Source organism: Lepidochelys kempii, chromosome 20, assembly GCF_965140285.1.
Source record: "Lepidochelys kempii isolate rLepKem1 chromosome 20, rLepKem1.hap1, whole genome shotgun sequence".
Taxonomy (NCBI): domain Eukaryota; kingdom Metazoa; phylum Chordata; order Testudines; family Cheloniidae; genus Lepidochelys; species Lepidochelys kempii.
Window position 1 is genome coordinate 2806618 of NC_136399.1, and position 23113 is coordinate 2829730.

The 23113-nt window shown below is 56.0% G+C and overlaps 1 protein-coding gene across 7 annotated transcripts; it reads right to left on the reverse strand.

Moving 5' to 3' along the window:
* Positions 1 to 20: 20 nt before the first annotated feature.
* Positions 21 to 23027, reverse strand: PAN2 (poly(A) specific ribonuclease subunit PAN2). 7 transcript variants are annotated; one of them, XM_073319155.2, is made up of 27 exons: positions 22820 to 23027; positions 21527 to 21639; positions 19923 to 20223; positions 17046 to 17215; positions 16539 to 16659; positions 15914 to 15991; positions 14905 to 15172; positions 14291 to 14633; positions 12257 to 12353; positions 11394 to 11513; positions 10721 to 10840; positions 10503 to 10631; positions 10015 to 10214; positions 9358 to 9500; positions 8754 to 8857; positions 8163 to 8261; positions 7398 to 7474; positions 6416 to 6557; positions 5785 to 5922; positions 5512 to 5571; positions 4519 to 4609; positions 3265 to 3422; positions 2917 to 3060; positions 2471 to 2650; positions 2082 to 2175; positions 1437 to 1634; positions 21 to 1138 (listed from the first exon to the last, which is right to left on the reverse strand). In XM_073319155.2, exons 3-27 carry the CDS (start codon positions 20202 to 20204, stop codon positions 1104 to 1106), a joined length of 3591 nt encoding a protein of 1196 aa, XP_073175256.1. In that variant the 5' UTR covers positions 20205 to 20223; positions 21527 to 21639; positions 22820 to 23027; the 3' UTR covers positions 21 to 1103. The 7 variants fall into 7 exon arrangements, with proteins under 7 accessions (XP_073175256.1, XP_073175253.1, XP_073175254.1 ...); XM_073319152.2 differs by lacking the exon at positions 21527 to 21639; XM_073319153.2 differs by lacking the exon at positions 21527 to 21639 and having other exon boundaries at positions 22631 to 23027.
* Positions 23028 to 23113: the final 86 nt, after the last annotated feature.

Consider the following 23113-nt stretch of genomic DNA (forward strand, 5'->3'; position numbering starts at 1 on the left):
AGGAGACAGGTCCACAGGCAGATGCTGAAGGTACCGGCTGGCCACTTTATGTATTCGGTACATGCCAGAGATCGCCGAGCGCACCTCAGACCTTGCAGAATACAAGGGGAGGGGGAGTTAAAAAGACCAGAGGGTGCAAAGGGGACAGAGCCAGCCCTGGGGCGAAGCAGGGGCCACTCCACTGATCCCAGGGCCAAGTCCCAGCTGGGATCGACGTGGGATCCTGCCAGCCCAGCGTGGATGGAGCAGATCCTCGTGCTGCTGCTCTGACTGGCATCCCTGTACAGCCCGGCATCCCTACACACCAGTGCCTCTTGGTGCTGATGGCGGGACGATGCGAGTTCAGGGCTTCTTTGTCCTGCCGCTCATCCACTTGACATTATCACCGGAGCGGGCACTGGGCTGGGGCCGGTCACAGTCTGGGAGGTGCTCAGGGAACTCGCTGAGCAGCTCCGGTCCTGCTGGCATTAACGCTCCAGGAGTTTATCCAGCCAGTCTTCAAGGAGGTGGCAACCAGGCCTGCCTCAACAATCCACCCCTCAGCAAAGCAACAGGCTGGTAACGAGACGACACAGCAACACGCCCAATCGGGGGGGCCCTCTAGCAAAGCAAATTCTGGATGCCAATCCCCACCCCTCCCTGTTTCACACAGCTTTTATATAAAACACCCTAAAAGCCCAGGGGCCTAGTGCCTGGCCGCAGCACCAAGGGAGATGGGCCGATCGCCCCAGCACGGCAGGGCCTGAGCGCGCTTGTGGAAGTGACGTGTGCACGTGCGATGGTGCGTCAGCTGTCCCTGCTTGGAAGGGCGACGGGGCAGCTGGCTGGAGATTTGGAGGCAGATGTGGCCCTCTGGAGCCATCCCAGCAGTGACGGTCTGTGAAGGGGGATCCTGGCCAGCAGGTAGACCAGCTCCTGCATGGGGTCAGGCTCCCTGGTGAGCGCCTGGCTGCCAGCTGAAAATCAGCCTCGTCCCTTGTTTTGAAATCCACATTTGTCTTTCTGTGTGATCTGCGGTCACAGAGCGGTCAGAGCTCGGGGCTGAGTGGAGGAGAGTCCTTCCTGGGAGAACACGCAGCGGGACAGAGCGGGGTCTCACCAGGTCAGAGTGTTAGCACGGCCGGGAACACCGCAGCATCTGCCAGAAACACAAATACGTGCGGGTCACCAAGGGGCTCGCGCCAGGCCCCACGCCCCGGTGCAGCGGGAGGGGCGCACAGGAGCGGGGAGCTGCCTAGAGTCACCGCCCCGTGTTCGGACAGAATCCAGGGCTCTGGAGGCGCCTAGCACGGAGCTGCAGCGAGAGGAGCAGAGCGGGCGGACGCTTGCTCCTGCCTGCCGCTGTGGGATCTCACCCCGCTGAGCGCTGCAGGTTCGGTCTCCGCTCTGCAATGGAGGGAGACCTGCGAGCACAGAGAGGAGGGGCGGCACCTTACTTTTGGGGCTGCTCTGGCTGTCTTGCTCTGGCACCTTCCAGTCCATCTTGCGGCCCTTCTCGTAGAGGCCCTTGAGCACCTTGCGGAAGTCGTCCGGCTCCGTGGCGTTCTTGCTCAGCTCCAGGTACTTCCTGTAGAGCTGCAGGGCCGTCCGAGCGTCCTCGATGCTGTCGTGAGTCTCGCCCTGGATCTTCAGGTCTGGGGGATGCAGGGAGGGTTCGTCAGAGAGGGCACTACAGCCCCCGCCCCGATTCCCAACCCACACAAGGGGATTTCCTCCCCCTCCTGCTGATGAATACAGGGGGTCACTGTCCCTCAGTCCTGACTAGGAGCCCCCTGCTCTCATCCCCATCCAGCTCTGCTGATGGGCCGAATCTCAACCCCAGCCCCTCCTGTCCTGCCCTCCCCACACACAGCTCTACTGATGCCCCTCGATCCCGACCCACAGCAGCAGCCCCCGTCCCCAGTTCCAGACCAGCTCAGAGTTCCAGAAGCAGGGTGGGGCTGGAGGTGCCCTTCGTCTCTGAGTGACACCACAAGCAGCCAGTGCTGCCCTGTACCCAGGCCATGGGGCCGGCGTCCATCTGGGGCTCCGGTGCAGCCCTGCCTGGCTGGGCCAGTCGCGATCTAGGCGTTTCCACTAACCCAGGAAGTACCAGGCAAGGAAGCGCAGAGAAATCATCCTCTTCCTCGGCATGTGGAACAGATACACGGTGTCAATCACCTGGTCCTTGGGCACCTGGCAGAGCAGAGAGAATCTGACCACCTAGGTTACGCAGGGTTAGTTCCTCCATCCCGCCCACACAGCCCACCCCCAACCTGTCCCCCACACACCATCATCACCCCTACCCCAGACACAACTCCACCTCCCCTGGCAATCACACTGCTCAGTCCTTCACCCGTATCCCCCTACCCCGGGTTCTGTGAGCACGCCCCCAGTGGGAGAGAGGAAAGTTCCACTTAGGAAGGGAATTGAAGGTGCGTTTGCTGCAGGGGCTGAGAAATGTCCCGGGCTTTTACAAAGGGAAAGTCACCATGAGGTTGATGACCCGGAAGTCCTTCTGCAGCCCGTGGCCCACGAATTTCACCCCGACATCGATGAGGAACCGCAGCTTCAGGTAGGTGGACTTAAGTGTGGTGAGGTGCTTGGAGGAGATCTTGGCATCCAGGTCGCCCGGCTTGATTCCTGAGTACTGGGTCAGGTAATCCACCACCTGCAAGATGAGGGGCTGGTGATCACAGGGCGTGTGTGGGGGTGTGTGCTGGTGACTGCAGGGCAAGGAGAGGCTGGTGACTTGGCTGGTGGGTAGAGGGCCGGGGACCACCTGGTGACTGTAGTGGGGGCGGGGGGAGCAGTGACTTCCTGGTGTGGGGCAGGCAGTGTCAGGGGAGCCCCCCTCAGCCAGGAAGCCCACGGTGAGGCAGGTGGCCGCCCCCCCCTTGGAGTGGGGCAGGGCAGGGCAGGGGCAGGGGCAGGTACCTGCTCCTGGGTGGAGATGTAGTCATCGATGAAGGGAATGCCCTCATTGGGGCCCTGGCCTCGCACGCACGTGATCCTAGCCACGGACATCTGGCTGGGCTTGATGGTGGATTTGGTGCCGTCACTGCGCAGCTCTGCCTCTTCCTGCACAGGTCAAAGGAGCCGTTGGCAGAGGAAGCCCCCCAGCCCTCACTGCCCCATCCCCAGGGAGCCAGGCCTCAGCCATCAGGAATTCCCATGGCCCTTTCTTCTGGCCACTGCTAGACCCCAGCAGAATGGCTCCAGACCCGGCCCCTTCCCGACCCCCCTCATCCAAACACCAGCGTCCATCCCGGCTGCGGCCTCTACCTCGTTAAGCGTGACGAACTCGGCGTCCAGCCCCACCAGGTCGCCCACCTGGGGCATCTCGTTCAGCATGAGCGGGATGAAGGTGGCATGGCACTTGCGTTGCTTGCGAGCCAGGGACGCCTCGGCCAGCAGCACGCTAGCCTCGATCGGGTTCTTGACTTGGAGGTAGTAGGGGGAAGGGTGGAGAAGAGAGAATGCTCCGTCAGATGGGGCGCTTGGCTGCTGGATTCACAGCAGAAAAGGCCAGGCTGGGATCCCATGTGCTGCCTGGCACTCAGAGCAGCTGGAGCATGTGAAGGAGACGATGCCCTCCAGAGGGAAAGGGCCAGAGACCGTCGTCCTCCATCCAAAAATCAGCACCTGTTTCTAAGGGGTCACACACAAGCTTCTGAGGGTGCTGATGATACGGCCCTACCAGAGGGGGTGTGGAGCTGGGGCCTAGATGGACACAGAAATTCCAGCTGCCTTGCCTGTATGGCCCCGGCCGGGTCTCCCGCCCTCGACCAGCCACAAACCAGGGCTGGGAGAACCAGGTGCACAGACAGAAAAGGCATCAATATCTATGGTAGCGAACCCAGCACGCAGAGCTTCGTGCCCAACTGAGGGGGCCCAGCCCACGTGGACAGGACAAGGGAGGCTCTCGGTGGGGTGGCTCCCCCCTGCAGCCAACAGACCTGCCCTGCTCCGGGGGCCTTTAGAGACCATTCTTTGTCTCTTGGCAGAAGCCGTTCTAGGGGATCGTTGAACACATGAGAGAATGTGAAAACGACGTAGGTCCCCTGAAGTCACCGATGCTGATTTGCACCAGCAGGGGTCTGGCCCCCTTCCCACCATACAGGATGCTTTGTTTACTCCTTGTGCCGCATCTCACTGGGAGGGTGGAGCTGGACTGGTCAGTTTCACTTCCTGGTTCTGGGCTACCCCTAATGTCCTCTCGCTAGGGGCTTGTCCTTCGCATGAATGACCCAGGGGTTGCCCCTAACCCAACTCCCCTCCACACACAAATCTCTAGCTCGAGGGAAGTGGTGCTTTAAACTGGATCTGGCTGGTCAGGCAGGGCAGAGCTCATTAGACAGCAGGGACACACTTACAGGCAATCACCTTAACACAACCTCTCAGCTGCTGCTCCACTCTGTGGCTGCTCTCACCCCAGTGGGGTAACCCGAGCAGAACGGGGCAGCGAAGGCAAGCCCCAGGGCTCCACACATGCGGCCCAGACGCGTAACCCCGCCCTGCGCCCGCACGGACACTCACTGGTCAGGTTGTACTTGGCATGGAGGTTCCTTCGCGCGTAGTACAGGATGGCAGGCACCTTCCAGCTCATGTCAAACTGCACCGCCTCACACTGCGACAGAGGGAGGGACATGTGTATGGACAACTCGGGGGGCCTTGGCCCGGCAGGGGCTGAGCTCCGAGAAGGCCTTCCTCCCCCCAAAACCCACAAAGCAGGACAGAGCAGAACGTAACAAGGTTTAAGCGCCCACATGCTACAGAGGATTCTATGAATTGGGGGGGGGAGGGTTAAATCCAGCTCTCCCGCCAGCAGAATCACAACAGGGGGCGCTCTCCGTCCCTGTCCCGGACCCATCTTCCCCCCCACCACCCACGTGGGCTACACAGGGGTCTAGGTTTCCTTTTGGCTCTCTCCCTGGTACCCTTCGATGAGGAGCGTGGGCATCGTCTCTGTGGCCAGCTGGGAATGGGCAGGTCTCACGCTGGGCAGCTGGAGACAGGACAACTTACAGCCACGGGGGCTGATGGCTGGTGGAAGCCCAAATCTATGCCTTTCCCCTCCCCCTTCACATCCCAGCAGCAGCATTCGGTAAAACACACAACCAGCAGCGCTGAGCAGCAGCAGCAGCCTCTCCCCCGGCCGCTGTGGGCTGATCCCGCTGCCTCTTTGGCACCAGGAGCAGGAGAGCCAGGACTGAGCCTGAACCAGGATCTCCCGAGCACTACACCTGGCTTGGCCTAACTACAACTCCTAGCTCTTCTCCTCAGCAGATCTGAAAGTGGAGGTCAGGAGCGTTATTCCTGCTTCGTAGATGCAGAAATTGAGGCACGGAGCAGGGACGTGACTGCCCAAGGTCACCCAGCAAGTTAGTGGCAGAGCTGGGAAGAGAACCCAGGTACCCTGAGCCCCAGACCAGTGAACTGCACACTAGACCACGCTGCCTCCCTGGCCAGACCGGTCGCACGGTGCCACAATTCTGATTCTCGGGCTGCCCCCGGAATGAGACTCCTTACCTTGTCCACCGGCTCGATGAGGAAGTCATTGAAGAGATACCACTGCTGGTGTGTGACCCCCTGGGGGTGAGAGAGAGGCAGGGTTGGTCCGTAACCTTGCGTCAGGCACTGTATTTCTTAGTTGTTACCCAGGGGCCCAGGCACTATCCCCTCTGGAACACATCCCCCTTCCTGAGACACTCATGGGAAAGAACCCAGCCAAGAGGAGGTTCCCCCAGGGTGGGGCTGGGGTCTGAGTGAGCGGCTGGGAGAGAGGTGGGCTCGCCCACTCACCTCTTTCCTTTGGTGATACGTCTCCCCTACTTTGATGTGCCCCACCAGGCTGCCCCCAGTGCGGGAGTCCAGAATGTGGACAACGGTGGCCATCAGGTCGTACGTGTAGGTTGAGTCCTGGTCATCGGATGAGCTGAGCTGCAAGGAAGAACCCACCCCCGGCGGTTATGTGAATCTGCTGAGAACTGGCTGACCTGGGCCAGGATGGATGCAGCTCAGGACAGGGGAAGCCTGTGCAATGGGTCAAGGGAAATCACCTTGGCAGAGGCAGCTCCCACGGCTGCAACACAAACCCGCAGAGCCTGGCAAAGCCAGAGCCGCTCCCAACCGTGCCCAAGTTCTGCCATCAGGCCAGTGGGGGCAAAGCGGTCCCGTGGCACCAGCGAAAGGTGACTCAGGCCTCCACAGCTCTGCTCCCCAGCACGCAGGCCCCTGGCTAAGAGGGACCCACTTCGGTGAGTGAGTTCCATCTCCACTCCATCCTCAACCTTCCAGGCACTCCAACCCCCTCGTGCTGGGGGGAGCCCGCTGGCTCCCCATACAAGCGTGGCCACGGTCAGCAGTTCCCTCTCTCTGCCCTTGACCTTGCCTGACGGACTTTCGACCCCAGCAGAGCCAGGGAACGCATTACCTCATTGCTTTCGTTCCAGTTGCAGACATCCAGCTCCTTGTTCTTGGTCAGTTTCATCCGGATGGAATGGGGAATCCAGATGTTCTTCAGCTCTTCGATGGAGGTGTACGAGTGCCCCGCCTCGGCGTTCCCCAGGTCCTTCCTGCCAGGAAAGGACAACAGGGAATTCCAGACCTTGAACACAGGAGGGAGGGGAGAGGTTCTGGGAGTTTCGGACACTGAGGGCCGGATCCCCAGCTGGGGTAAACCGGCATGGTGCCAGTGAAGTCCACAGAGCTGCACTGATTTACACCAGCTAAGGATCCGGTCCTGACCTCTTGGGAGAGAGGCTAGATGGTGCCAATCGAAGATGGTCAAAGCAGTGAAGGAGGGTGATCACCAGGAAATCTAGTCTGCCCTGCCTAGTCTGCAAGAGACCAAGGGAGTGGAACAGGCAGCAGAAGCTCTGCCTCTGGGCCAAATTCACCCCTGGTGTAACTCCACTGATGCCAGAGGGTGACTTCAGGCTGCTGAAGGTTATGGGGCCCTCACAGGGGAGATGTAAAGCCAAGGTCCCGATGCTAATGGTCAGAAAGGATCGCAGGGCACTTTTCCCTCGGTGTCTGGCCAGTCCAGTGGAGGTAAATGTTAACAACACAGCGTTACACAGGGCTTAAGCCTGCAAACATGAATTACATTCTGCTCCCACAATTTCCTTGGGCAGATTCCTCACTTCATGCATTTCCTATACTGTTGGGTGGTGCTGCTCAGTGCTGTTAAGCAGCTGCTGCATCTCAGCCCAGAGGTGGCTGCATTTCAGTGTGCATTGTTTGTGGTTCAGTTTAAAAAGCGTTTTGGGACGTAAGGTGCTGTAGACAGGCAAGACGAAATCACTGTCAAATGAGAAACAGCACCAAGTTCTCCGAGGCCATGGGAAGGATCCAGATGGCAAAACTTCTAAGATGGACAAAAGCCCATTTGTCCTCTGCCAGCAAGTACCTACCATTCTCCAAGAGAGATCTCTTTGCTCTTGGGGATTTCGAGGCCTCCTTTCCTCATCACTGTTTTTTTAAAGGCATACTGGCAACAAAACACAGATCAAAAGCATCAGCAAAGGAGCCAGGAGACAGGCTTCTGAAACGAATGTGTAGCTGGTGACAGCTGGCCTTTGGGAAAGCACAGAGCCCCCGACATTAGTGGCACGGAGAAACAAAACGTGGGAAATCATTTCAGTGGACAAAATGCAGACAGCCTTACGGCAGAGTAAAGAGGCGTTTAGAAGGTGTGGGAACCGTGTTTGGAATTCGAGTACACAGATAATGCTCAGAGGCTGATCACCCACAAGCGGATCTTTCAAAGGTAACGAGGACAGGTTAGGAATAAGATTTATGGATCCTTGGAAAGTTCACGCTGCTGAATAACGATCAAAGAAAACCCCTCTAAGGGTATGTCTGTCCGACAGCCACAGGAAGCAACGGCAGCTCGTGTCGACAGAGCCGCACTAGCGAGGAAGGTGCTGCAGGGGACGCTGCAGCCCAGACTGTACCCGTTGGCCAAGGCCCTGGGCAATTAGTTGGGCCACCAGTCCGCGCTGCTACTTTGCTACTCCAGCCCCTGAGCTAGCTAGATGAAGGCTCCTGCAGTCGCACCCAGTGACCGCACTGTGGACAAACTGCCAGCAGATCCTGCACCGAGCTGGGCACAGAGTGACCTGCAGCTGTCAAGAGAACAGACCGGCCTGCACTCAACCAAACAACATTTCCCCTACCTCCGCCTGTGTCTTCCAGAAATCGGCCTCCTTGGAGCTGTTCACTTCGCAGTTAATGACTAAGACATCGGGCAAGCAGCGGATGTTCCGTGTTTGGACCTTTATTAGGACAGACAGAAAGAGGGCGGGTGGGTGAGGGGCATTGCCAGTGGCCCTGAAGGGAAGATGGGAAACAGACTAGTACTGCGCCTCTGTCTGTCAATTTCCTCTGCCAAAGGCTCCGCCCACTGAGCTGCCTACTCCCCTTGCAGGTAGGTCAGCATTAGCCGTGTTCACAGAGATGGAAACTGAGGCACGGAGCAGGGAAGTGGCTTGCCTGAAGCTGCCGTGCCAGCGTCAGGCTTGGTGCTAGGCTCAGAACTCAGCTCCCAGTCTAGCCCCTCCGGACTGCTCCCATCTAGTCCCCCAGATGCTGGACTGTTCTCTGCAATGTCCAGTCTGAGACAGGGCTTTCCCCGCTTCCCTTGGGAGATTATCGCCCAGGCTAATGGAGAAGGGACCTTTCGCCAGCTCCACCCCTCCACCCCTGCCCAGCTGATGCCCACAATGAAGGGGATATGCAGGCAGCGAGTGGCCACCTCCCAAACTCACCGTGGGCTGGTACTTCTCACAGTTCTCGCACCAGGCCTGGGTGTTCTGCTCCAGACAGATGCTCCTCTTTAAGATCTGGGCAAACTCATAATCTTTGGTTTTATCTGAGGGCAGATGTGGCGGGGGTGGGGGGAGGAGAACAATTTCATTTTATCAAAAGAGGAATCCCTAGAGATTGAGTCCAGATGTAAATTCAACCTGCCAGACTCCGGACAAGGGCTCTGACCCATTCCTCAGGAGCAACAAAGCCCAGGCAAACTCTGTCCCCGGAGCTGGAAGTGATTCACGGGTGACCGGACAGCTGGAGTGGGATCACTGCAGGACAGAGCATGCTGGGCCCCAGCTGCCTGTGCTGATAAAGGCTGGCGCAGCAGGTGATGAGTGTTTTCATTGGCCAGAGGTGTCTGTACAGTGGGGACAGCAATCTGCTAAAGGTGGGGCCCACCAGGATGGGGGATAAAAGTCCCCCTCGGCCTTCTGAACCCAAGGAAGATCGAGCCAGCCTCAGCTGTGCCCTGGTTTACAAGACGTAAGGTAGCCACCATCCACTCCTGGTCCCGCTCCCCCCAGCCCTCTCCACGTACCCCTCGCCCCTCAAGGTTACCGTTGCTCTCGGGGTAGGAGAGCGTGAAGAGCAGCGTGGAGGAGACTCGCACCGTCTCTTTCCCACAGCGGCACATGCTGGAGTTCTCCACCTCGCAGCTGCAGAGCTGCCCGATCACCGAGTCCCCCGACGACCCAAAGCTGCTGGAGCAAACGAAGCACGTCCGGGTCAGCGGGGGTGGGGGCTGATAATTCAGGAGTCTTTCGAGGCCCAACAGGGCGAGAGCGTGGCATTAAGCCCTTACATGCCCTTCCTGGGCCGGGCACTTGAAGGTGGCAGCTGCCAACAGGATCCTGGAAAACCCAAAGGAGTGGGCGTGGGTTTGGAGCCGACTCAGTGGTAGCTCTCAGTGGTGACACGGCCAGTCACCCCCCTGGGCAGCCGCAGAGGGGTGACAAGAGGTCAGGGGTTAGTGAATAGGATGGGTCAGACCCACGGTGGCCTGGGTCCACTTCTGGCTCTGTGCCCGGGATTGGACCAGCACGGGCTGTGGGAGAGCCAGCACTGTGCCCAGCTGCCGCAGCCTGTTCCACACCAGACTCTGGCTGACTGGGCCCCCCCCGATACAGCCTCTAAGGAAGGAGACAGACCCCACCCCCGGGCGGTGTGCCCCCACTCCTAGCCCAGCAAGCAGCGGGTGCAGGGGGAAGGGGTTACCTGCTGCCGACACCCCGATAGGCCTGCGGTGCCTCCTGCTCCTGGGTCTCCTGGTGAAGCTGCGTCAGGATGAAGCGGTTCCAGCTCTGGATCAACCGGCCCAGGTTCACTTTGCCCGTGGCCTCATCGGAGTCGGCCAGGATCAGGCCCAAGGCGGACGCCTCTGGGATGGTGCGGAAGGCACGCAGGAAGTTGCTTCCCTGTGGGAAGGGAAGGATTGGAGCATTGGGGCAGGTGGGGGGGGACGAGAGAGATGGCATTACCCAAATTCCTTAACGTGGTCCCTTCCGCATGGTGCCAAGTGCCCTCCCTCTCTGCCCCTAAACCCCTGGGGATCTCATCCGCCAGCAAAGCGAGACGCTGCCGGCTGCTTCCCCCGAGTCCCTGCCGGTGCAGCCCCAAGTCACAGTCACAGCCCAAGACCCTGTTCAAGAAGCACCCTCCCCTTCCCCAACAGCCCTGCTGCTTGGCATCTGCTCCCCACGTACCTGGCACGGGTCCCCCCGGGACAAGTCCAGCATGTGGAAGAGAAAGCCCAGTTCACAGCCCAGGCAGAACTCCTTCTGGCACAGGTGGTTCTGGACCAGGCAGCGGACGGGCTCCAGGAAATACAGGACCTGGGGAGGCGGCAGCAGGGCGAGTGAGGGGGGTGCGCTGGAAGGCCGCAGCAAGCCCTGGCGGGGGAGGGGCTGGGTGCCAGTCTCACCTGGATCATGCAGTTGCAGTAGGCGTTGGGGATGTGGGGCTCCAGGCCAGCAAACAGGGTCTTGTTGTAATGCTTGAAGTCGAAGTCCTCCAGGCCCAGCTTGGAGTATTTGATTGTGACCTGGACAGAGAAGGGAATCCTCAGAGACAAGCGAAAACCTTGGCCCCGAGCTGGTCTGTTGCACCAACACACAATCACCTGCACAAGCACTTGTGTGTGCGGGAGCATTCAGTGAATACACACGCGTTGACACGAGCGCACCCCAATACACAAGCACTCACAATCACAAGCGATTCTAAACACATCACGAGTCAGACCCCCAGGACAGTCAATGTGAACCTCTCCCAGGCACCCAGCACCACTCAGGATCAAACCACGAGTGAGAAATGCTGACTCCAGCCCACTCTTTTACCCTCCTGCCTGGAGGGGGACCCGCTGTCTGTATAGGCACCTTGGGACAGCAAGGGATCTTGCGGGGCGGGAGCTGGGCCACCCCACTGAGCCGCATGGGCTGGAGGCTGCCTTTCTGGGCTGTTCACACATGACCCTTGGGGCACTAGCTCTGTTCTACCCAAATCTGGCTGATCCTTCCTGTGACAGCTCATTACATCTTCACCTGCCCCTCCACTCCCTCGTAGCCCCAAGCCCCTCTGGCAGATGTTGCGAGTCAGACCTTCCTGTATTTCTTTGCCACCATGTACAGGTGAGGTTCCTCTTCCCGGCCAATTGGGGATTCAGGGACCTGGCTGAAACTGTCAAACTCGTTGTCCAGCTCTTTCAGCCGATACGGGATCTGAGGGAGGCAGGAAGGAAAAGGGACAAAGCAGCTTAATGCTGAGGCCGAGTCTGTCTGGAGCAAGCATCCAGCGAAACAAACAACACATAACCTTGCCCGGCCCCCAAGCTGGGTCCGGGGCCCAGATCAACCAACGGAGCGAAGGACTAAAGCAAAAGAGGGAAAGGACACTTCCCTTCACCTAGACAAAGCTCCTCATTCCTCTTCTTATTCTTGGTGTTGTTTTAAACTGTTCTGGAACTGCTGATGCAAACAACACAGAGCAGTGGTCTGCCAAGGGTTGGTTTAGGGAACCCCCGGCATTGGGGTCCTCAGACCTTTTCATAGTATGGAGCACATACTAACTGCGCCCAGAACTCTCTTGTGCTGGTCTGCCCCTGGGTATTCTCTCCCCTCCCTTAGAGGCCAGGTCACGCTGTTACATTGCAGAAGAAAACATCTGTGACTGGTACATGATGGTGAAGGCCAGAAAGGACCTTAGATTATCTCGTCAGAGCCCCTGTATAGCCCGGGATGCAGAACTTCCCTCATCTACCCCAGCATCGAGACCAGTAACTTGTTTCGAATCCCATTCCACATTAACACACAGAGCTGACCTCACCCGCCACTGAAACGCAGCCCCCTCTGGGGTGAAACACAGCAGCTGTTCAAACAACGCTCAGCAACACGAGATCACGGCAGTCTCCCAAGCTGGCAGAAAAAGGCTGAGCACTCAAACCCCCATGCGCGCGCACGCACACCTGGTTCCGGAGCTTGGTCCTTGGGTTTGGCGCATAGCCGATGAAGCCCACTTTCTTCATGGTGCGCAGGATCTCGGGGTCTACAGGTGGGGCCCGCCTACAAAACACAGCACAACTCAAAGACCAGCCAGAGGTGCTGGGTTGACAGCCCTGGTCACTCGAGTCCTGTATTTGTTCACGGAACAGAGAGAGCAGCTGTACGAACTTCCACCCCAGGCACTGGCTCCCACCTTCCCACCCAAAGTGATGACAGGACTGTTCCCTGGAATGCATTCAACCCTTGGCTTCTCTATAGCCAAGGCCAGCAAGGGGGCTAATGGGTGAGGGGTTCGGTGTCATGGCGAATCGCCACCAGACCACCAAGTGGAGCATGGCGTTTAACTTACTGCAGCATCCAGTCAGCTGCCTATGGGGTGGAACGCAGCAGCTGCACTGTACAGCAATTTAGGACAGGGCCAAAGAAGAATACTAAAGCCGGCCAAATGGGGAAGGGGATATTTAGATACACAGAATGTAATTACACAAATTGGAATTTGACCAGGAAGCCCAGGGCACCACCCTGATTCTTGAGGAAGTGCCATGGGATTTCCCATGACCACAAGCAACCAGGACCTCAGAACTACAACTCATCAACGCAGCAGCAGCCCCTAGCATAACGGTGGGGCACTGGTTTGGTATGGACTCCAGAGGGAATGTCTCCTCTTGGATCGTCAATACGAGGGTGGATAAAAATCAATGATTTTTTTTATTTAAATCGGAGTTTTTTGATAAAATTCTTTTTGAGGGAAAAACCTGTCTAAAGATCGTTTTAATTAAGATACATTATAGCTCAAAGATCTCTCATCATGGAATAGGGATTATAAATTCTAATTCTGTAGTATGAGACAATATGTTCATGTAATGTTTAAGAAAAGTTTTGTAAATGAGTTCCAATAGTTCACGGATTAGGGACCCAATCTTATGGGGTTCCAGAGATTCTGTGGAGATTATTTAGGTTAATCTTTCTATCTACCCAACGGGACTCAGTGCTCAGTCTAGAAGATACCATCAGAGATGCTTAGTTTTGCAGTTCTCAAACTATGGATGTGTGTCTCCAGAGGTAACATGCTTGTTAACAGCAAAAATGTTTTAAAATAAAATAAATAAATAGAGAGAGAGAGAGAGAGAGGGGTGAGAAATAACAGACCTCAACTCTATTGTCCTCTGCAAATTTGTGTACACAGAGTCAATCCCTTACCTCTCTCTAAAAGCGCAAAGTTTCAAAAAGTTCAACTAATAGAAGATTGTTGGGGGCGGAATAGATCTGGACAGGAGGAGAAGTCTAGAGATAAAATGTGAGATGCGAGGGACATATGCTTGTTTTGTTACAATATTATATTTTTGCTATTGAAGAAAAAAAAAATCCAGAATACTTAACGTTGTTGTTTTAGTTAAATAAAACTATTTAAATATCTGTCTGGTGATGTTCTCCTCCTAATCCAGCATGGCAAGAAAATCCTCCAAATATTAATGATTAACCTGTTGAAATGGAGACAGTTCATCTCCCAATGACTTCATAAATATCTGCTTCAATTACCTTTGGTAAATGAAATAACCAAACAATCCTTCATTTTCTCATATAGCTGTAAAACTAATCTGAAAAGTTTTCAAAATAAATATCTGTTTCAAAATGTATAGTGTGTACCTTCTAAAATGAATCCTACATCTCTCTCTGAGTTATGAAGAATATAGATTAAGGTTATAACAACCAACGAGAATGCACTTTTATGTAGAAAACCATGATTAAATCAAGCCTTCCTGACTAGTGATTTAAATCATGATTTAAATCAATTTGATTTCAATCAAATCCACCCTGGTCAATACCACTTCTTGAAGCCCCCTACTCTTTCTCCTTCAATACCTGACCTGGCCCAATCCTGCCTGGCTCAGGAGAGCTAAAGGGAACCAAGTCTGAAGTGACAGGGCTGCCATCTCGGGAAGCTCTGCGCTGTACAGGCTAGTTACATGCTTTTTGCGAGAGCCCTGATGAGTTACCTGGGCGCAGGGGCAGAGTTGGCAGCAGGCCAGTCTGACAGCAGTGTTTCGCTGGTCAGTGGCACGGGGATCAGGGAAAGGGGCATGAGGTCCTGGTTCCAGTCCAGGTGAGGCAGGGTGTCTACCATGCAGGGCAGGGCAAAGTCAGTCTCCCGGGAGTAGGCGTTGAAGGTGACCTCGGGCGAATCGGCCCAGAGGTGGACGCAGCCCTCCGAGTCGCCAAACACCATGGCCTGCTTGCTGGCCGACACGTCAAAGGTCATGATCAGCTGCCCCACCGTGTTGACGTGGAAGATGTCAGCGGGGTTGGCAAGGCCTGTGGGCTCACAGAACTGGCACTGACCTGACGGGAAGAGCAGAGAGGCTTCAGGGAGGGGGCAGAGCACAGAACTCCCAGCAAGTCTCTCACTGATAAGGCCCTATACTGGCTTCCATCCAGAGATCCCACCTCACTTTACAGACCAGACACACAAGGATCCCTTCTCTAAGCTCTGCAAGACACTCCGCTGAGCTGCCAGACAAGGGCTGAGACGGACCTTGCTGGATTCGAACCTGTGGTTCCCCAGGATCCAGATAAAACCCAAGGGCTAGGGAGCCCAAGGTGAACCGCCTACCTGTCTGGGAGATGATGGCCAGCCGGGAGGTGTAGGTGGGGACGAACCTGAGGAAGAGGGGGTCCACGTGGACCTGCAGCGGGGTGATGGCCCGCATCATGCGCAGGTCGTACACCTTCAGGAAGCGGTCGCAGGCCAGGCCGTTCATGCGACTGGAGAAGCCGCATGTCACCAGCAGGTTGCCGTGGACGTCGAAATCCGACAGGCTGCCCGAGTAGGCGTCGAACTCATGTTCCGCCGCGAAGGTGCGCAGGTCCCGCAGGGACACCTAGGGGGTGGCACAAAGGAAGCACTGGTAATAGGAACAGAGGCAGGGGGGCCCTTGGGGGCTGTTTAGCCCCAGGAGATCACAGGGGGACAAACAGGAGAGGAAGGAAGGGCCAGTGGTTAGAGCACTAGCATAGGACTTGGGAGACTGGGGTTCAAGGCCCTGATCCACCCCAGACTTCCTGGGCCTTTGCGACCATGGGCAAGTCCCTTAGCCTCTCTGTGTCCATCTGCACCTCAGGGGTAAGAGCCCTGTGAGGACACAGTACCCATGGTGAGGTGCTGACATTACGGCGATGGGGGCAGATCAGTAGCCAAGACAGACTGAATACATGGGAACTTCCATGATTGCCTGGCACGGGAGCAGGGCTCAGACTCAGCATCTCAGCCCTCTCTCCACCATCACCTGCTGCCCCCTGCCAGAGGATGCGGGAAGGCCACTGTGTGAAGTGCTTTGGTGCCCTTCGGGGGGAGTAGTGCCATAGCAACATACACTCCTCTCACTTCAGTCTCCTGGTGACCCAGATTTAGCCGCCTGCCCCGAGCAGCTGAGAGGAGACAGCGCTTTGTTATGCCAGAGCTGGACACGCAGCCCTGGAAGGGAACTCCGGGGTCAGCAAGTCCGGTCCCTCCTATGGCAGGCAGCCACGTTCCATCATCCTGTTCACAGATGGCTCGAGCTCCTTGGTCAGAGTCCCTGGCTGGGAGAAGACTCAACAGGCAGGAGCAGGGCTGCGGGTACCTTCCCCGTTGTGTGTCCGCAGAAGAAGAAGCGGTTGGACTGCCTCAGGATGGTGACGCTGGGCACCTCCACAGTGTACTGGAAAGGAAAGGGTGAAGAGAGGAGGAGATACTCACCCTCAGAGGAGAGGGCAGCTGGCCTCCGGGGCTGTGAACCTGGCAGCACAGAAACCAGAGCCTGATCACAGCCCAGGGGGAAGGCAGCGTGAACTAGTGGTTAAAGCTGGGGACAGGGCTCCTAGGTTCTAACCCTCCCTCTGTCACAGACCCCTCTCTGTACCTCAGTTTTCCCTGCTGTTTAGTGGGGCTAGCACTCCTTATTCGTTAACCAGCCTGCACACAGGGGTCAGGGATCTGCAGACAAAGGGTCGTTGAGAGGTTCTTGCCCAGCAGCAGCCTCTGCATTAGCAGGAGGCATGTGGTACCCCTCCCCGCTGCCCTTCTGGGACAAGCTGAATATGTCAGAATAGGAGTCAGAGAGATCTCTCCCTGCTATACCCCCCCAAACCCAGCGGGGCCAGAGTCCCAAGGGGCGCCAGGCACCTGCCTCTCCCATGCATGCCAATGGGAGGCCAGGGTGCTCAGTTCCCCTCAGGATCAGGCCCACAAACAGAGGCCGTTGGTACCTTCTGGGTCTCCTGGACAGTGTTGAGGTCGATCTCGATCACGTGGTTCTGCAGCCCCCCGATCAGCAGGGTGCTGCTGTTTGTCAGCAGCAGGCTGTGCACATCCTCGCTCTCGTCCATGCTGACGGAAAGGGAGAGAACAAAACCTCATTCTCCTGCTCGGCTCTGGGCACCCCAGGCCTCCCTCCTGCCCTCAGACACACACTGATTCGTGCACCTCCCCCCAGCAGGGCCACGTGCAGAGGGGGGTGGGCACGCCTCCCCCCCAGCACAGACTCGGTCCAAGTTGGTTCGACTCCGGACCAGGTCAGTGTTGGTATGGGAGCTTTTTCCCTTCCCCTGTGCAAAGGGAGCTGCAGGAGTTCCTAGTGCCCATGTCACATCACCGTTAGGCCAAGGACTGAACGGGGCTCCCTCCTCGGCCTAGAGAGGATCCTTATGGGGCCAGCATGAGGCTTTCCTTCTCTGTCAGCACAGCCAGGCTGTCGCCCTGTGGAGGAAACTCACAGGTAGTCGAAGATGGTCAGGCCCCCCCGGGACATATACTTGAGGTTCGTCTTGGTCAGGAAGAGGACGCCGTTCTCCAGGCTCTGGATCTGACGGATGTCATCGCTGCTGCTCACCTGGAAGGAGGAATAGCGCTCCAGGGCCGGGCCGAAGAACGAGGTGGCGTGACCCTGAAATAAAGCGGAAAGGAAAGGCCGGCCTGGGGTGGACTCTTGAACACGCAACACCTCATCATCCTCACGCTAACACAATGCAGTTTGATGCCACCGATGCACGGATTCCAAGGCCAGACGGGCCCACTGTGATCATCGAGTCTGAGCTCCCAGCTAGCACAGGCCACAGGACTGCCCTGAACTCATTCCTCTCTGAACCAGAGCATGCGTTTTAGAACAACATCCAACCTGGATTTCAAAATTGCCAGGGATGGAGATTCCATCACGACCCTTGGCGAGTTGTTCCAGTGGATAATTAACTTCACTGTTCAGAATGTGTGCATTCCTATCCTATTTAACCTATTCATAAATGATCTGGAGAAAGGGGTAAACAGTGAAGGGGCAAAGTTTGCAGATGATACTAACTGCTCAAGATAGTTAAGACCAAAGCAGACTGTGAAGAATTTCGAAAAGATCTCACAAAACTAAGTGATTGGGCAACAAAATGGCAAATGAAATTTAATGTGGATAAATTTAAAGTAATACATATTGGAAAAAATAACCCCAATTACACATACAATATGATGACAGGTGAGCTGTAGCTCACGAAAGCTCATGCTCAAATAAATTGGTTAGTCTCTAAGGTGCCACAAGTCCTCCTTTTCTTTATACAATATGATGGGGGCTAATTTAGCTACAACTAATCAGGAGAAAGATCTTGGAGTCATCGTGGATAGTTCTCTGAAGACATCCACGCAGTGTGCAGCGGCAGTCAAAAAAGCAAATGGGATGTTAGGAATTATTAAAAAAGGGATAGAGAATAAGACAGAGAATATCTTATTGCCTTTATATAAATCCATGATACGCCCACATCTTGAATACTCCGTACAGATATGGTCCCCTCATCTCAAAAAAGATATACTGGCATTAGAAAAGGTTCAGAAAAGGGCAACTAAAATGATTAGGGGTTTGGAACAGGTCCCATATGAGGAGAGATTAAACAGGCCAGGACTTTTCAGCTTGGAAAAGAGGAGACTAAGGGGGGATATGATAGAGGTCTATAAAATCATGAATGGTGCGGAGAAAGTGAATAAGGAAAAGTTATTTACTTGTTCTCATAATATAAGAACTAGGGGCCACCAAATGAAATTAATGGGCAGCAGGTTTAAAACAAATAAAAGGAAGTTCTTCTTCACTCAGCGCACAGTCAACCTGTGGAACTCCTTGCCTGAGGAGGTTGTGAAGGCTAGGTCTATAACAGGGCTTAAAAGAGAACTGGGTAAATTCATGGAGGTTAAGTCGATTAATGGATATTAGCCAGGACGGGTAAGGAATGGTGTCCCCAGCCTCTGTTTGTCAGAGGGTGGAGCTGGATGGCAGGAGAGAGATCACTAGATCATTATCTTCATGTGTCAGTATATTTATGTCTGCATCTGTAATTTTCACTCCATGCATCTGAAGAAGTGGGGTTTTTACCCATGAAATCTTATGCTCAAATAAATCTGTTAGTCTTTCAGGTGCCAACAGACTCCTTGTTGTTTTTGTGGATACAGACTAACACGGCTACCCCCTGATACTAGATCGTTACCTGTTAGGTTCACTCCCTCTGGGGCATCTGGCATTGGCCACTGTCTGTAGACAGGATACTGGGATGGATGGACCTTTGGTCTGACCCAGTGTGGCCATTCTGATGTTCTTACGTTCCTGTCTAGCTGCAGCATCCAGACGCTGGATTGCCTTAACCTCTGTCTGCCTGCCTGAAGAGCCCATCATCAAATATTTTTTCCCCACCTAGGTACTTACAGACTGTGATCAAGTCACCCCTTTAAAAAACGCGCCCGACCCTCAGCTGCTGCAGCAGCAGGGACGTTACAATGAGAAAGCGGGCAGAGGAAGTGTGAACCGTGGGTACCGGAGGGGTGCCAGGGAAAGGGAGAAGGAATGGGACTCTCTGGTAGAAGAGTGCGTACAAGGATGGGCACTCAGCCACATTCTAATAAAGGGGGGATGAAGAATCAGTGAGGCAGGCGGACCAGCCCAGACTGCTGCTGCTGCCACACTCGGGAAAAGTAACCCTTCTGGAGAGGAGGGTGGCTGGAGTCAGCAGGGCAGAGGGAATGAGTGGGGGATGGCATGCAGATGGGGTCAAGGCTATAAATCAGGTATTGAAATGATTAGGGGCACCACAGGAAGTCAGACAACATGACAGAACGGGGGTGAGGGACAGAGGGAGGATAAAATGGTCTGTTGCACTACAGCAGGGAGGTGGAATGGACCAATGCTGTGTCGTGGTACGGCAGGGAGGAAGGGCTACCAGACTAGACAGAGCGTTGGTCTATTCTGGTACAAAGACTCTTACAATGGGGTAGCCTGTGATAGCAGGGGACTGGATTCAATAAGGTCCCTTCCAGCCCTACATCCCACATTCTACTCCAGTATCCAGACAGGGATTCTCATCTGTCTCACCGGTTCATCCACTCACCGCCCGACAAACATAAGGAGAAGAGATCAGCCCCTCTGTTTTGAGTCTCACACCCTCGCCTTTATCCCCACATCCCAGAAGAATCCTTCAGTCATTTCCCTCGTTGGAAAATGGCCCAAGACACATGGAGGAAACAAAAACCTTACAGCCCATAAAATCAGAGCAGACAAGTGACTAATCCAAACCACAGCAACCCCCTTCCCCAAGGTGGCTGTCCCACAGGGAACCCCAAGCATCACCTACCCCATGGTTCCCCACCCAGAGCATCTCTTCGTGCAGATCGAAATGGGAGACGGAGACGGGTACCCCCACCTCAGAGACCACGGTGTGCAGCTCCGAGTACATGCCCTCCATGATGTGCACCGACTCCGGCACCGGGATGCCCTCCAATGGCACCCCCTCCGGATCCAGCTCCACATTCTGCAGCAGGGCAGGGTTGAGGTGAGGGTCCAAGACTGGATCCAGGGCTGGGTGGAGAGCAGGTGCATACTCCGCAAGGGCAGGGTCGAGACCTTCAAAATTCATGGTGAAACTGGATGTCTCCCTTTAAAACAAAAGGCCCCTGTGTTCTTAGCAACTAATATCTACCCCTGAGGGCATTCTGTGCCAAAAAATTAAGAATTCTGCACCAAAAAAATAAAAATTCTGCGCACAGTATTTTAAGATTCTGCAAAATTCTGCAAATGTTATTTGTCAAATAAATGTGGAGGCTCCAGCATGGCATTGGGGAGCACAGGCCACTGGCTGCACAGAGGTCGGAGATCACCGTGCAGCTCCTCCCCATCCCCAAGATACGGACTCAGCGGTGAGGCTCCACCCGACCCTGACACAGGGCAAGGACTGGGCTTGCCCCAGAAACACCCAAGGGCTCTGCCCCTCCGTGCCAGGTGCAGGTCTAAGCAGGCAGGCTCACAAAGCAGGATCCAAGTGTGGAGGGGCTTAGCGTAGGGGGATCCAGGTGTGGGTTGAGAGGGTTCGGTGTGGGGCAATCTGGGTGCAACAGTAATGGGACTCTGCATGGGGGGGAGGCAGGTGAAGGTGGTTGGGGCTCAGCGGGGGGGTCTGGGTGTGTGGGGGATAGAGCTCGGCAGGGGGGTCTGAGTGTGGGGAGCTCAGGGTCCAGATGCTGGAGGAGTGGGGCTCAGTGGGGTGGGGATCCAGGTGCAGCTGGTCAGGGCTCAGTAGGGTGGGGATCCGGGTGCCAGTGGCTCATCAGGGTGGTCCTGGTGCAGGGAGAGTGGAGCTCATCGGGGGGGGGAGGTGTCTGGGTGCAAGTGGGCTGAGGCTTGGCGGGAGTGTCTAGGTATCAGGCGGTCTGGATGCACAGGGGTTGGGTGGATGTGGGAACAGTTCCCTGTACAGGGATCCCTCCCCCTCCAGCTCAGGAGCAATGGGTGCAGGAAGCATGGGGGAGGGGGAGTTTGCAGAGATTCCTACAGCCGGGGGAGAAATCTGAGGGTGGGTCTGATAAACCCTGGATGCTGCATAGGGGAATAGGAAGCCCGGTCCTCTCCAGCCCAGCTGGGACTAGCAGCTGAGCCCAGTGCAGGGTAAGAGCCACCAGCTGGGTCTTCCCCAGTCCTGCCCCCTCCCCCACAATGATTTACCTCTCTGCCGGCTGCCCTGGGCACCCAAAACATACTGCTGGGGAGGGTCGCATGACTGCTTTTGTGGCTTCCCTTTGCTTCCTCATCATTTTTCTGCAGGGAAGCAAAGAAATCTGCGGGGGGCATAAATTCTGCGCATGTGCAGTAGCGCAGAATTCCCCTAGGAATAAATATAGCATTATGGGCATCAGAATGGAAAAGGCCTATGAGGTCTCTAGGAAGGGTAAGTATTTAGCTCACCTCTAATATGAAATCTATGAGTGATAGATGATGACAAGTCCTTTAGCGAGGGGTTCTTTGCCCTTCTGTCATTAAGGGCCCAGAGTGCTCTGGGAATGGTATTCAGCTCTGCACTGAGGTGGAGGAGAGGCAGCTAGGCCCTTGGCACAATCAAGGGTAACCTGCACTCCTGTTGGGCCCATTCCACCCCAGCCATGACTCCTCCTCCCCACCACATCCCCTGCCTCCTCTGGCCTAAATCCACTCCACAGCGGCCCCTGGACCCAGCCTGCTGCAGAGATAGTGCCAAGGTTGGTTTGTGCCGGGCACAGGTGCTGTCTGTGCCAGGGGTATCGCCAAGATGCCTTTGTACCAGTGGGCCATAGCACAATACTGAATCTGGCTCTTTGACAGACACCAGAGGACCTTGGTTAGACGTTGGCAGACCTTGTAACAATAAAGAGTCACTGCATCTAACTGAGAGCAGCCTAGTTACTGCAGCAGGGGAGTGGGATTCAGCTGGGCAAGGCTGGACAGCAGAGGTAGGTAGCGATTGCTTCCTGACCCTGGAGAGGGAGTGGATCAGATCCTGAAGCATGTGACCTGATTCCCCTTACTGGAGCACAAGCAGCTGGCAATGCTGCTCCAGCCACACACAAGCCCCTTCTGCAAAGGTCCATTTGGTTCCCAGGCCTTGTCAGTACTTGGTCCCTCCGCTGAGGCGGGCAGCGAGGATACAGGGTAACTAGAACATGGCCACCTGCCTGCTGAGAATCAACGACAAACTGCTCATTACACATCAGCTCCCCTACCCTTCCGCAACAGGCCACAGACCTGCCAGGCTCAACCCTACCTTTGGACGCTGAAAGGGGCTTATAACCCAGTGCTGAAATCTCAGTTACAAATGTGGAGATGGAGAAAAGTGATTCTTACCCAGAAGCCTCTGCTCATTTACTCAGAATCCTGCTTCTGCTGCCAGGTTACCCACAACCCTCTGCCCGGGGGGGTATGTTACCCAGAATCCTCTGCAGCCAAATAACCCACAGCCCTCTGCCCGGGGGGTGCGTTACCCAGAATCCTCTGCAGCCAAATAACCCACAGCCCTCTGCCCGGGGGGTGCGTTACCCAGAATCCTCCTCTGCTCTGCAGCCAAATAACCCACAGCCCTCTGCCCGGGGGTGCGTTACCCAGAATCCTCCTCTGCTCTGCAGCCAAATTACCCACAACCCTCTGCCCGGGGGGTGCGTTACCCAGAATCCTCCTCTGCTCTGCAGCCAAATTACCCACAGCCCTCTGCCCGGGGGGGGGCTTTACCCAGAATCCTCCTCTGCTCTGCGGTGGCGGGTAAATGGCCCCGGCTCTCTCTCTCTCTCTCTCTCAGCAGCCGCCGCCGCCACCGGTCGCTGCGCCCCCCGCCCGGGCCGAAGCCGCCGCCATGGCAACTTCCAGCCCCTCTGGCTCCGCCCGCTCAACCACTCCTCGGGCTAAGCGTTTCCCTCGCCTGGCAGGCGCGGCTACCAATGAGAGGGCACGCTCAGGGGCGAGAGCCAATCAGAGAGAGGCGGAGGCGGGAATAACAGGTTGGAGCGGCCTGCGCAAGCTTGGTAG

Excerpts from the sequence above, each read along its gene's own strand:
- PAN2 (XM_073319150.2), bottom strand. The coding sequence starts at position 21,474 with ATGCCCATAATGCTATATTTATTCCTAGGGGAATTCTGCGCTACTGCA. Across the intron at positions 8,858-9,357 it reads CTCCTACCCCGAGAGCAACG|ATAAAACCAAAGATTATGAG; the intron begins GTAACCTTGAGG and ends ATCTGCCCTCAG. Across the intron at positions 6,558-7,397 it reads GAGATCTCTCTTGGAGAATG|GAAGGACCTGGGGAACGCCG; the intron begins GTAGGTACTTGC and ends CTTTCCTGGCAG.